The following is a 13823-nucleotide window of genomic DNA, read 5'->3' on the forward strand; positions in this document are numbered from 1 at the left end:
GCCCGTTATTTGTAAATGTTAATGATTTTTGTTGTTGTTGATGCTGACGTTGTTTCTACTTTGGGGTTCCTGAAGTGCCAGGGCCAGAGGAGTGTGAAACCCACAGGATGAAGAGGAGGAATAGACTTGTAATTCATAGTTGCCAGGGGCTCCCCTTACCCTGGAACTTTAAAAATATCCCCCTTTCAATTTCACGTGCCTGGAGCTAGATTGCTATAAATAAGTTTCTGTTCATGTGACAAAACTGGCTGAGGGCAGTCTAGAAACTGACAGCGTGTCAGGTAACGTCTTATTCCTTCCTTCTGGGAGAATCAGGGCTTCCTCCTTCACTCCTCAGTGTTGGTCCCCCTGCACCCCCCTACCCCCCTAAGCTCATCCCTCTGACTACAGCTCACACAGTCAGGCTGCCTTTTGTGCAGAAGCTACCCACTGTGGGGGCAGAACACAGAAGGCACATATATGCGTGTGGGGGGTGACGTGGGTTTTGTGACTCACTGTAACTCAATACTGGTAAACACGACAACCCCCAGCTCTGCCACTTTCTAGCATCGTGACCTTGGGTGAGCTGACTAATGCCATTGATTCTCTCTCCCCTCATCTCTAAGAGGAGGATGTGAGATAGGCCCGTGCTGCAAGGTTGGTAGGAGATCATGAGGCACTATTGGTAAGATGCTTAGCAGAGTTCAATAAAAGGCACGCATCATCATTGTCATCATCACCATCACCACCCTCATCATCCTCCTCATCACCATCATCATCATCATTATGAGGCTTTTCATTGCTGTTTCCAATCCCATTTCTTGGTTTACTTCTATTTCTAAAGTCAGCCTTTGCCAAATAATGTGACTCTGATCTTAGTCATGGAAGAAGAAAGAACCTTTCTGTCCAGGCCTGAGGTTCATCCTTGTTTTTTGGCCCCGGAAGTAGTGGTGGGTGTCCTCACCCGGCCCGTTCCCCATGCAGCCAACTGAGGAGATGCTTTAGTCATTTAGGTCCCTCTGTACACCACTTTTTCTTCCGTTTTACAGCTTTCTGAATCGATAGGGATGCTCCAAGTTCCTTTTGTTTCTTTTATTATCAGTCTCCTCCTTTACCTGGGCTCCTGGTGCCTGAAGGAGCCATCCAGGTACCACAGGGACACTTCCCAGTCTCATAGTTCTGGTAGAAAAACCACTCTAAGACCTGATTCTACATCTCAATCAACAGTGGCCCCGTCAAGGTTATTTGTTACTCAAACTCCGCAAGCATTTGGGGAAGTGAGAGTTGTCACTGCCTTCAGCTGGTTCTTTTTGGTGGTTGTTCTTATGATCTAACATGCATAACCCAGAGTTTTGGGTTTTAATTATCATTGGTGACATTATTAAGGTTCATTAGTTTTGAAAGGTTAAGTAATCAAAGGTGTAAAAACAGTTTGATGTGCTATTCCCCTCAAATGAGTTTGTTTTCTTGTTCTAGATGTGAAGAGTAGAGAAACACATACCTCAGAGGTGAGCAGACCAGAGAGCCCTCCCTCTGACTCCCATGAGAAGGGAAGTTGAATTATCTCCATTCCCTGAGTCCCCTGAGTGGACAGTTCCAAACGCTCACCCCTGGCATAGTCACCTAGTATGCCCTTGAGCAGTTTATATCCTAACCTTCAGTTGTTTGATCTGCACTTGAAGGAATCAGGATGAATAAGTTACATGAAATGAAACTCATCTGCACACATTTGATAGACTATGGAAAATCATCCGGAAATGCCAAGTGTAATCTTTCCAGCTTTCAGTGGACATTAATGGCTAAATTCTACCTCAAGTTACATACACACATTTGACCAAAAGGAGGAGGAGAAAAACAAAAAGCTATGCAGTATGAACACCCTTGAAAAAAAAAATAGAGCCAAATTCTGAGACGGCATATAATTATGTACCAGTTACTAGGTTCTGAAATAGCATGTAATATGCCAAATAGATGTTTATTTCCTCTTGTTTTTTCAAAAGGGTCCCACCCAACCACTGAAAGGAGTAGCATCAAAATAACTCAGGGTGGGTTTAACCCTCCTCTCCTGCTGCTAGCACACAGACCTGTAAAGGCACTGCTAATTTGGTGCATACCAACCCTTCGCATATTTTAGGATGGAGCAGGGATAGTGTACAAAAGAGGTTTCTAAAGGCTTCAATTTGAGCCAGTTCATTAAAGGCGAGTCAAGCATAAGAAGGATTATGTGGCCAATGCGTATGATTTGGGAGTCCTATCTAGTTATTAGGTCTTGCGCTATTGGTATAACCTGAAATGGGGACTCCCTAGTGTCTGGGCAGGTGTCTGCACTGTGAGTAAAAACTGGGATTTCCACAAATATCTAGCCAAATTATGTGTCCCAGGGTTTTACTATCTACCCAATACAAAGTCTGCCTTACTAAATTACCTAAATACACATAGGTCATATATGGACCAAGTTATTGAGGGGTCATTTGAGTCATGTCGCCGATTCTCAAACCTCCTTCAAATCCTTTCTGGAATAAGGCAAGGCTTAGATTAAGTAATGTAACTGATTGTGGCTCCCTTCGAAGCAGTTTCTGTGGGTTACGAGATCGTTGCCTCAACAATACTCAGGACATCTCAAAGACAGCCCTATTTATTTTCTGCAGACTTCATGGTGACTGGCTTTGAAAATGCTTAATGAGGGTGAATTTGGCTTTTAGGAATAGTTACAAGTCGGCTGGATCTAAGCCTGATAAACAGAGTTGGTGGTCAAGTTAGGTGACACTGGCTCTAGTCAATGACAAGGTGTTTGGTTCAACAGCGAAGAACAAGACACACAAAAGATAGTTTCATTAGCAACGTGAGAGAGGTATGAAAAGGGTACTGTTGTGTTGGAGTGATGGAAATCTTCTAAAACCGATGATGGTGATGACTGCAAATTTGGTAAATTTACTAAAAGCCATTAAATTACACAATTAAAATAGGTGAATTTTATAATATGTAAACTATACCTTAATAAAGGTTTTTTTTTTCCAAAGGTGCTATGGGAGTACTGAGGTTCCCTTTGGTTCTAAAGTATAACTGTGGTCCTCACCATCCTTGTCAAGAGAGTAAAGAAGCGGAGAGAAGAGGTTAGAGATGCAGTTGAGGTTTAGGCTGGTCCTGCCGTGGTGCGTGGGTCTTGGACCTCCCTTTATGTGAGGGGAAGCAACTGAGGGGCTTCATGCATTTCAGTGGCGTAGCCAAATTCACATTTTAGATAGATTTCAAGAGTGCAAGACTGGAGGCAAGGAGACTGGTTATAAGGATATCGTAATGGCCTTGAAGGGAAACTCTGGAGGTTGGAGCCAGCATGGTGGCAACAGGATAAAAAGGAAGGCACAAGTTGATGAGCTTTCAGGTGACTGGGCAGGACTTGGTCCCTGAGGAGGGAGGAGGCGGACTCAGGGAGGGCTTAGGTCACTATCATCAGAAAAGGATTACAGAGGAGGAGGACAGGAGGATGGACATGAAGACTGAAACGGTGGCCACGCTGAATTGGTGGTGCCAACGCGACATTCAGTTGGAAATGTCCAACACGCAGGTGCGTACCTGACCCTAACACTTTTTGGGAAGACTCCGGATCGCAACTCATTAGCATGTGCGTGGTGGTGCAAACATATGACAGGATGAGACGGGTCACGGAGACCTTGTGAATTAGAAGAAAGTTGGGTGAAGGATGGAAAATGGGGGTCGGGGGGAGGGAATTAACATTGGAAAGGCAGGCAGAAGGTTGTGAGGGAAGCAGGAGGAAAATCAGGGGAATGTGATGTCAGAAAGCCAAAGGAGGAGCGTTTCATGAAGAAAAAGGAGTAATGGTGTCCAATGTAGATAGAACTCCAGAAAACAGGGACTGGAAAGGTGTCCACTGAATCTGGCTACTGGCGAGAACAGTTTCAGGGGAAGTGAGGTAAAAGCCAGGCTGCCGTGGGTTAGGGAATGAGTGGGCGGAGAGGAAGTGGAGATAGAAATGTAGCTGACTGATTGGGGACATCTGGAGCCTGGAAAGTGCCAGGGCTGTGGTTAGAAAGGGACACATGGTCCACAGACAGCGCCTTGTTTAGTTCTTAGAAAGGAGAGGGTTGGGCATGTTTGGAGGCTGGGCCAATAAGAAGAAGGGACCGTTCAGAGATGCAGAGGAGAGGTCCATGGATGGAGAGGGGCTGAAGATGGAGGGGCATGGACCAAGGTCTCAGGCTGAGCACAAGCACATGGAGTGTCACCTCAACCCTTGAGACCTGAGGACTGGATGGGTATGTAGCCTGCAGTAGAAGGGGAGGTGTTGAGTGGCTCCCCACCTGATGGCCTTGGGTGCATCATTCTGCTTCATGTGTGGGTAAAACAGGAAGAGAAATTCTTTGTTGAAAGTATGGAGGATTGGAGGTTTGAAAAAAAAGTAGAAAAGTTTAAAATAGTGATGATAACAGAAGGAGTTGATGGACAAGTGACCATGTTGAAGTGGGTCATCCTTCAGTTAGTTCTCTCCCTCACTGCCCCTCTCTATCTATCAGAGCAAGACGTCTGTGCTGCTTCTATTTCCCGGGTCGGGCCACTTCTTGCCACCACCCTGGCCCAAGCCACCATAATTTCTATCCTAAATCTCGACTGTAGTTTCTTTACCAGTTTTTCTGCTGCTTTTCTTGCCCCTTTCAGTTCTTTCCCTACACAGCAGCCAGAGACATCATCTAAAAATGTAGATCAGATCATACCACTCCCCTGCTTAAAATCATCCAGTAATTCTCACTGTGATAAGAATAAATTCCAAATACCAAGCTTTGTACTGCAAGATTCAACATGACCTGGTCCTATCTACCTCTTCCATACTCTCCCTTAGGTCAATGTGTTTCAGCCACTCCAGGCTTCTTTTGTTTCCTCCAATGCTTTAAGTTAGTTCCTGCCTCAGGGCCTTTGCACTTGCTTTCCTTCTCAGGATGCTGTAGCTGGCTCTTTCCTGTCATTTACTTCCACAGCCTAAGTTTCTTCCTCAATGAGGCCTTCCCTGCTTGTGTAAATGAACATCATTTCACCCCAATTACCTCTATTTTACCTGCCTCATTATATTAATCAGTAACTGAAACTATCTTACATCTTTATTTACTTGTGCAAGAAGTAACAAGAACAAGAACTCTGGGAGGCAAGGGACTTTGTTCAGGACATAGTAGGCACTTAAGTCTTATTATTTATAAGGAGAGTGTTGAAAGTGTCCTTATTAATAAGGACAGTGTTAAAAGCCCAAACGGGATTAGAAAATAAAACTGCAGTGGCTCCAAGCCGCAGAGTTGTGTGATTTTTTTTTCAGCAGAGACTATAAAATAAGATTATCTTATGTGCCTGTTCTGGGGAAAATTGCAAACAGGTCCTTCGAAACATGGGCTGAGTGGCAGAGGCATCTTTGTGAAAAGTAGATAGACTCCCAGCATGACAAGTTCAGATGTTTATGTTCTTATTTCATAGACATTCCCTCAACTTGGTAGTCTTGTAGGTGCATCGGCAAGTTGTGGGAGGAATTTGCTGACTCCGTTTCCAGCCCCAAAGCTAAGCTATGTTATACAGGTGAAACCGGGTTACCGATAGGTAGGTCTGGTTTCCTTGGTGACCTGGGAGGTTCAGTTATATTTGAAATTGTTAAGGAGGAGAAAAACCTGATAACTGCAGTTTGGTGTTTTCCTTAGGGAAGGAGCACTTTTCAATCCTTAGCCAAGGCCAAGGACATGCCTCCTGGGTTGGTGAGGGCTGACCTCCCACCAGTGGGCTGAATAATACTTTCTAACTGCTCCCAGAATCCCACACCCAGTCTGGCAAGTTTGTCCTATGCCAGCTCCGGGTAATTGCATCATGACTCCTCAGGTTCTCTGTTTTGTTTTTGCATGTAAACACTGTAACTAGGGTGACGAATAGTTAGCTTATTGTAGAATGTGCTAACCACCTTTCTTCTGGAGGGATGACAATGGAAGGCCATGTTATTTTATAAATGGTATTGTGCCCCAGTTAACTCTGTAATGTCTTCTTCCTTGATAAGCTGGTTTATCAAATTGAAGCCCCAATGTCATCTGTTGACAAGGTTTGTGTGCCGAGCTCTGTGCTAACTACTCTTAAAACGTTCTTTCATTTGCACTACATTATAAAGTGGGTACTTTTAGTATTCCCATTTTACAGATGAGGAAACCGACAGAGAGGTAAAGTGGCTTTCCATGGTCATGCAGCTTGTAAATGGTGGGTTTTGGATTTTAGACACGTAAACCTGTTTATCCTATGCTGATAACTGTATCCTGATTTCTCCCATAATACTGTAAGTGAAGGTGGAAGATAATTCTTGTTTTCTGCAATTACCTGATATTCAGAGTCCACCTTATGCTGCATGTCCCGCAGATATAGAACATCACTGACGAACTTCTGCCTGTCCCTTGCTTCATGCAACATGACTCTTAATCCCCAACCTGCATATAAAAGATAAATAAATGTGCTGTGACAGAACCCTTTGTTACTTTGCCACATTTGGAACTATCTTAGTATCGTTGCTTTTGTTCTCTTATTAATCTAATTTCCATTGTTTGAAAGGCACAGATGCTCCTTTCAGACTTGAAGGGACTCTTTGTATTGGTGTGGATGCCCTTATAACCCTCTGTTCCAGGCGTAAATAATGCAGCCATCAGCTGGCTTCAGTGATCCTGTTCTGGCTCATCATAGGGAGTTAGATTGATGACACCTGATTCAGAAGCAGTTCTATGACATGAGAGAAAAGTACCTGGTTAAATGAGCTGTAACCGAAGTTATGAGCCCCTAGGAATTTAAATTTATTTATTCAACTCTTATTGCACCCCTATTCCAACCCAGGCACTACACTGGGCATTGGGGTACAGGAGTCAGCAAGATGAACACAGCTCCTGTCTTGGGTGGGAAGACTGACACTGAGCAAGTAAACCCCAATTGTGATAAGTACTACGGAGATGTATGGGGTTCTCTGAGAGAGTGTTATTATGGAAGGGCATAACCTGGTCTGGGAAGACAGGTTTTCATTTGGAAATGACACTGGGCTTGCTAAGGAGTGAGCTAGACAAGAAGTGGGACAGGGAGAGAGAGAGCATCTCGGATGGAAAAGGATGGAAAGGCCAGCAGGTACAGAAGGGGCTGGATGAGGAACAGGTGTGCCAGAGCAGCTGGCGCTGAGACAGGTGAACAGCACCAAAGGGCGGGAAGGTGGGTGGGGCCATCTCAGGAGGGTGGGGGTCTTGAAGATAACAATTCCAAGAGCCATAGAAAACCACTGGATGGTTCCAATCTGGGGAGTTTATGATTAGATTTGCATCTTTAAAAGGTCCCTCCAGCTGTTAGATGGAGAATAGATGGGAGGGGTGGAGTAAAAATGGAAGTGGAAAGACCGCTGGGAACATATATGACAGTGATCCAGATGAGATAAGATGGTGACCAGACTTGGGTAGCAAACGTGGAGACAGAGGAAGAAGAGGTTTGGAAGGAGGGGACTAAGGGGCAGGAGGAGGAGGAAGAGATCATAGCTACTATTTACTACGCTTCTGGGAGTGCTAGGCACTGTTCTAAGCCTGTATACGTATTAACTCATTCAAATCTTCACGACCTCGCTATGAGGCAGGCACTATATCTCCATTTTGCAGATGAGCCAACTGAGGCACAAGGGGATTCAGTAACTTGCCTAAGGTTACAGAGCTACCAAGTGGAAGAGCTGGGATTTGAACCCAGAGTCTCATGCCAGTGTGGGCACCGGCGTGATGGAGTAAGGGACACTCAGGAGAGAAAGTCACTAGGATTTGGTGGTGACGTGGATCACCGGGAGACGGACGTGTGGAGGAGGCTGCCCAGGTTACTGGCTTGAGCAGCTAGCCGGTTGGTGTCAACATTCCCCTCAGAAAGGGAGAAGGAAGGAGGGGCAGATTTCGAGAGACACTAACATGAAGTTTGAAATGTCTGGGGTACAGCAAATGGAGATGTTAGCAATTAGATGTAGGGCTCTGGAGCTGATTAGAGAGGTAAAGATTTGGGCATGGCTGGCATTTGGGGGACAATTGAAGTTGAAGGCAGAATCAGTATTGAAAAGAGGAGAACCCAGGACAAAACTTGGAGGAATGCTAAAACTTCAGGACAGGTAGCAGAAGAGAAGCCCTGCAAAGAAGCCAGAGAGGCAGGCAGAGAACCAGGTGGGTGCAGTTTTACAGATGGCGAGAAAAGTGTGTTTCAAGAAGGTCATTAATGACCTTGGTGAGAGCATTCAGTGGAGTGACGGGGCTGAAGACAGACCCCAGTGGATTGCGTCAATGAGAGGGAAGGAATTATAGACAATACTTTCAAGAAGGTTGGCTCTGATTGGTCAGGACTAAATTTATGACCAAAGTTATTAAATGGCCCTGTTAATAATGAGTCTGCTAGATGGATGATACCTAGATTAATTGTGGTGATCATTTTGCAATATATACAAATACTGAACACCTGAAACTGATATAATGTTATATGTCAATTATAACTCAGTAAAAAAATAATGAGTCCGCTAGACCTCATCTATAAGGTTATCAAAGTTTCCACACAATTCCTGTTTATTGTCCAGTGAAATTCTTTCATTTATTTCTATATGTATGGTTTTTTTTAAAGATTTTTATTGGGGAATTGGGGGATGGGAACAGCACTGAGGAATTGGGGGAAGGGGAACAGATAAGTTGCTGTCNTTCACTGGCCCAAGTTGGCACCATCATTGCGCTCTTCCCGGGCGAGGCAGATCAGTCGCCGGCTTCTGGACGGCCACTCACTGCGGCTGCTGGCCACTCATGCTGGCTGCTGACTACACATGGTAGCCCATGGCAACCCTCTGCAACGCGGGCTGCAGCCTACGCCTTCGCCAGCGATTCACAGCAGCCCAGCTCCAAGTTGAGCTGTTGTTCAGCATCTTAGCTGTAAAGGGCAGTGTCATTGGCCCTCATATGTGGGATCTGAACCGGGTCCCTCTGGCATCCCAGGCCAGCTCTTAACCAATGTGTCACTCTACATGTATGTTTTAATGATTACATGACAGGTGCTTTCCAAGCTCTGGGGAAACAGTAGGATCAGACAGATGAAATTCCTACCCTGAGGTGTCTACATTCTACCGCTTTTCTTCACTTCTCTGGTTTATTCAGGTGTGTAGATATTGGCAGAAATCAGCTTGCCCTTGACTCATGGTGACCCAGTGTCTGGTCTTGTTGCTGTGAAATCTCCCAACGTTTATCATCTAGCCCTGAGCAACAGGGAAAACTCGTGCTGGCCCCTTGTGGGTTATTTTACTCTCAAGTAGAGAAAGTTGGTCTTTGAGAGCAGGTATCTGAAACTACAGTCCAATAGGTAGTTCTACAATCTATACACAAAACCCAAACCTCTGAGCATTTTAGGAGTCACTTATGAGATTACATTTTAAAAGATCACCTGCATAGGATGAAGTTATGTCCCCATGGTTTTCAGAAATCAATGGTGTTAAAACAGGCAAAAAGATGAACCCTTGCTGCTAATATTGGAAAGAGAAGCCTGTCTGAATATTAGTGGGGTAGGGAACATAAGACTTCATAGTGAAAATATGTTAATGGTCATTAAAAGGAGCACATCCCAGAGTCTACCTAGATGATAAATTTTGGTTACAAAGTTAACATAGAAAAGCTAACTAATCTATCCAGGCTTTAATGCCATGTTATCTTAAGGAGGCTTCTAAGTCAAGAGCCATGAAATAACTTTGTCTAAATAGGTAGGAAATAACTCTATTTGAATTACTTGCTAGGTTACCTCTGACTTCACAATCACCAACCAAATAAAGGACTTTAAAATTACTGTATCTACAGAAGTTTCTTTCTCTCCCATAAACTCTATTGCTGTACTTTACTATATAATGAGTATTTAGACTCATCATGGTGCCACACATAATTTCTTATTTAAATATATCAATACTTTGTGAGATTAAACAAATACTACAGGCACCAAGGAAACAGATTGTTTTAAAGATCAAGGAGCTGGTCTATCACCACAGTTTAGGCAAACATTCTCCACGTTTCTGAAGTGTCACTTGAACTTCATTACTGTACTGCAGGTTTGAAAAAACTGACCAGGATGAACAAGAAACAAAAATAACTGTATGGAAATAAATCCACATGAGATAATGCTTAATTCGTGGATCTCAGCTTTGTGGGCCTACTCAACCAGATAGCCATTTGAAGCCCAAAATTTTTCCTCAGCAAACACAGACAGGTGGGGTGGGGGTTGGGAGTGGGGAGAACGATAATAAAACGTGGGCAAGGCTCATGTTTCTAAAATAGTATCCTGTATTTGCTTCTGTTTCTCACCTTTGAACTGCTTTTCAAGTTAAAATCCATTCATGGTCATGCACACTTCTGTTTTAAGTCTCTGGTGATAACATAGTGTGTCAAACTTGTGCTTTAGGAATCAACATAAGATGCCATTTTAAGCTGGGAGAGGGAAAAGAAAAGGGGAAAAGAGTAGGAGGGATGTGGGGAAGGGAGAAGGGAGTCATCTTAGCTAAAAAGCAAGAACCAGTGATTTTTTTCCTTGGCTTCAGAATTCTACATATCTGTGAAATTTCAATAAGGAATATTCTAAGAACTTTGTGACATATGCATTCCTCTCTAGTGTAAATTTCCAGTGAATTCAAACCGAATTTCCCTAAGGAGAACAGAATCTCATTGCGGAAATGTTTTTCCGTTTTCTTAAAAAAATCATACATATATATATATATGTTTTTTCTTTTCTTTTCTATGGCTACATTTGTCAGAGTTGATTTGGAGGCAGTTCTTTTTAATAACAATTAAGCTATTTTACTGTTTTCTTACTATGTTCTCATAGTAGAAATATCATTAAAGTGAATATGTTATTGGCGCAGCAATAAAGAAAAATGTAAATTTAAGCTCTTCTTAGGCTGAAGTTTCCCTTAAAACAAAATCTAAATGGCTATATGCATACCTGACAATCCGGTTTATAAAGTCTTCCTAAGGTGTACAAATTGTCAGTTATAAAAATAGTCATGAGGATATAAAGTATAGCATCAGGAATATAGTCAATATTATAATAACTATGTTTGGTGTCAGATGGGTACTAGACTTATCTAGTCTTCATAAATTATATAAATGTCTAATCATTGTGTTGTACACCTGAAACTAATTGAATTTTAACTGTAATTTAAAAATGAAAAATATTATTAATAAAAATAAATCCCCCCTTTTCTACAATTGGGTGTCTAGAAGGATTCAGGAGACCTTATTCTTTTACATAATTAATTAATTTGTAATGATGAATATTACAGAATTTGTTTAAATCTTAACTTTAAAAAAACTTAAGAGTTTTAAAATCATAAAAATGTCTTGAGTATACGCAACAAAAGTGAGTGATTTGGGCCTAATTTTCCTCACACTTGGCTGAGAGATTACTGTGACAGAAGAGAAGGGAAGAATTGAAAGGGTTAGGGGGAGATGATTTGACTCTTCCAGCCCGTTTGGCTTAGGAAGTCAAGGGGTGGGGGCTATAACGGGCTTGTAAGAAAAGCTCCTTGCGGGTGACTCTTCATTTTATTGCGAAGCAGTGAAATAGATGGGCTGTCACACACTGACCATCACTCAAGCCCAGAAAGGAGACTGAGTGTGTAATTGGGGAACTTGGTGGGTGGGTGGTATACAGGCTTGAAAGCAATTCGGTGTTCTCAACAATAATATGTAATATCAACAATTTCGCACTCAGAGGCCGGACGGGCCATCTGTACGTCTCCTGGACTTGCAGACCAGGGCAGTCTGTGGGCAAGTTATGTAGATGCGGGGAGGCTGCCAGTGTGCAAATAAAATGATCACAGAGTCGCCCAAGCCTGTCCCTTCGAAGCAGGGAAAAACCGGGGCTGTGCCAGCCGAAGGGAAGGAGGGGCCAGGCCCGATTTCCCTCCAGAATCGTATTAGTCGGAAGGAGCGATCGTCCCCCTTCACCTCCCCACACCTCGCAGGAGGACCAGCGGGGGAGGGCGGGGCCCGAGCCCAGCCGTTACCTGGCGGATCCGTCCTCTCTCCCCGGGAGGGGCGAAGGGCGGGGCAGGCAGACTAGTCTGGGGCGGAGGAGCAGCCCATCAATCGCGGCGGGGGGCCTTGTCTGTGCTCCCCTTCTTCCTTCTCCTTTCTCGTCTCCCCTCCCTTTACCAGCGCCTCTTCCTCCTCCTCCTCCCCGGAGGCGGCTTTCTGCGGCGGAGGCGGTGGGGACTGCTGGCTGGCGTCCTCCTGTTTCCTTGGCAACCTGGCCTCCTCCCTCCGCGCGCAGGAGCTGGGGCCCGCGAGCGCAGGTGTGGGGGCGGGGCGGGGGTCGCGGCTCCGGGGTCCCGAGCGGGGGACGCGGGCGCCCCTCCGGTTGCCGTGGGAACGAGTGGGATGCGGTTGCGAAGGCAAAGCGGTGATGGCGGCGGGCGGAGACGAAATGCTTGAAGGAGAGAGGAGGTGATTGGCTTTGTCTTGATATCCAAAGCCCAGACCTAGAGACCGAGGCCTTCACGCCTGTCCTGAATCAGTGCTGTGCTTTATGAAGAATGGGTTGGAAAACGAGGAGAAAATATTTTCCACTGAATAAAATCATATTAAAGGCAATACGTGGGTAGACGGAAAGATAGTGCAGACTTGACGTTTGAGGTGTGCAGGGGATCTCTGAAATGCCTGCTTTAACACGAAAAGGAAGACACAAATGATTAAGGGCGGCACCCCATCAATGCAGACCAAGATTAGAACCCAGTTATCTCCTGGTTATCAGTTATCTTGGCTGCCTTTCTTGAGGAATGAAGTTCTTAAAGGTTCTTAGCAGTGTCCACAAAGCCTCACCCTCTCTCTCTGCCAGGTTTGTTTCTGTCTGGGTTTCGTAGCCAAAGATTTATTTTGCACATTTAGGCATTCAGGGCCTTGCCAACTTATACTAGGTTAGGGCATGTTTTGATTGGGTAGAAAATAGGGAAAAAGGAGAATAGAAATTCTTTGACTTTTTATCAGAGCCCAGAATCCCTAGGTGTCTGTGGTTTGGGTGCCTCCTCTGCACCCTCTCACGTCTGGTTGGCGGCCATGTCTTCTGTAGCATTGCGCCCCTCTTTTCTATTTTATCACCACCACCCAGGGCCCACTTTCTTGGTTTTCCTCCTTCAACACTTTTTCACTCATATTTCAGCCAGATGAGACTATGTATTATTACCCAGTGACCATTGCTCCCTGCCTTCACACCAACTTCTGAGGCATAGCCTGAGCCAGGCAGAATCCAGAGAAAATGTACATAGGTGAAGTCTTTGTTTTGGGCACTTGGTCATACAGCCACCAGCCATCAGTACCTTTCCATCCCCAGTAGCTCAACCCAGGTTCAGTTCTTGTTCTCAGCTAGCTATCAAGTAATCTGTATTAAAGCGTTAACTGCTAATTGAAGCATTAACTGATAAGTACTAACCTAAGACCTCTCCCCATGGTTTTTGCCTTTCAAGAGGAGATACTTAAAGATGCAAAATCTTTGAGACATACTGATTGAAACTGTCATGACAAAATGATAGGTAAAGAGCTTGTTCTGTTCGAACTAGGACCCCTCTCAAATAGAAATAATTATAATGATTAATGATTAACAGAGGAGGGAGTTGAAGCCCAGATTAGGTAGTTGAAGGGAAGTGCCATGCCCAAGGGCACACAGTGAGTAGCAGATCACGGCCCAAAAGCAGAGCATCCGGTTCCCAACACCCTGATGTTGCTTACTAGTAAGAAAAGCACCTTGGTACATATTGAGCCTAGGTTTTTCTCCTTCCACTTCAAGATCTGTTTACAATAATACTA

The 13823-nt window shown here is 44.4% G+C and overlaps 1 protein-coding gene across 1 annotated transcript in view; it reads right to left on the reverse strand.

The window, feature by feature from the left end:
• The window catches only part of MARCHF10 (membrane associated ring-CH-type finger 10), a 77013-nt gene extending 64779 nt beyond the window's left edge, over nucleotides 1-12234 (reverse strand). The window contains exons 1-2 of the mRNA XM_019637640.1: nucleotides 12029-12234; nucleotides 6331-6437 (exon numbers count right to left, since the gene is read on the reverse strand). Of these exons, the coding sequence (XP_019493185.1) occupies nucleotides 6331-6420 (90 nt within the window). The 5' untranslated portion in view covers nucleotides 6421-6437; nucleotides 12029-12234. The remainder of the gene's footprint in view (nucleotides 1-6330; nucleotides 6438-12028) is intronic.
• Between the last annotated feature and the right edge of the window lie 1589 nt (nucleotides 12235-13823).

This window comes from Hipposideros armiger, unplaced genomic scaffold (assembly GCF_001890085.2).
Source record: "Hipposideros armiger isolate ML-2016 unplaced genomic scaffold, ASM189008v1 scaffold_34, whole genome shotgun sequence".
In the NCBI taxonomy this organism is placed as follows: domain Eukaryota; kingdom Metazoa; phylum Chordata; class Mammalia; order Chiroptera; family Hipposideridae; genus Hipposideros; species Hipposideros armiger.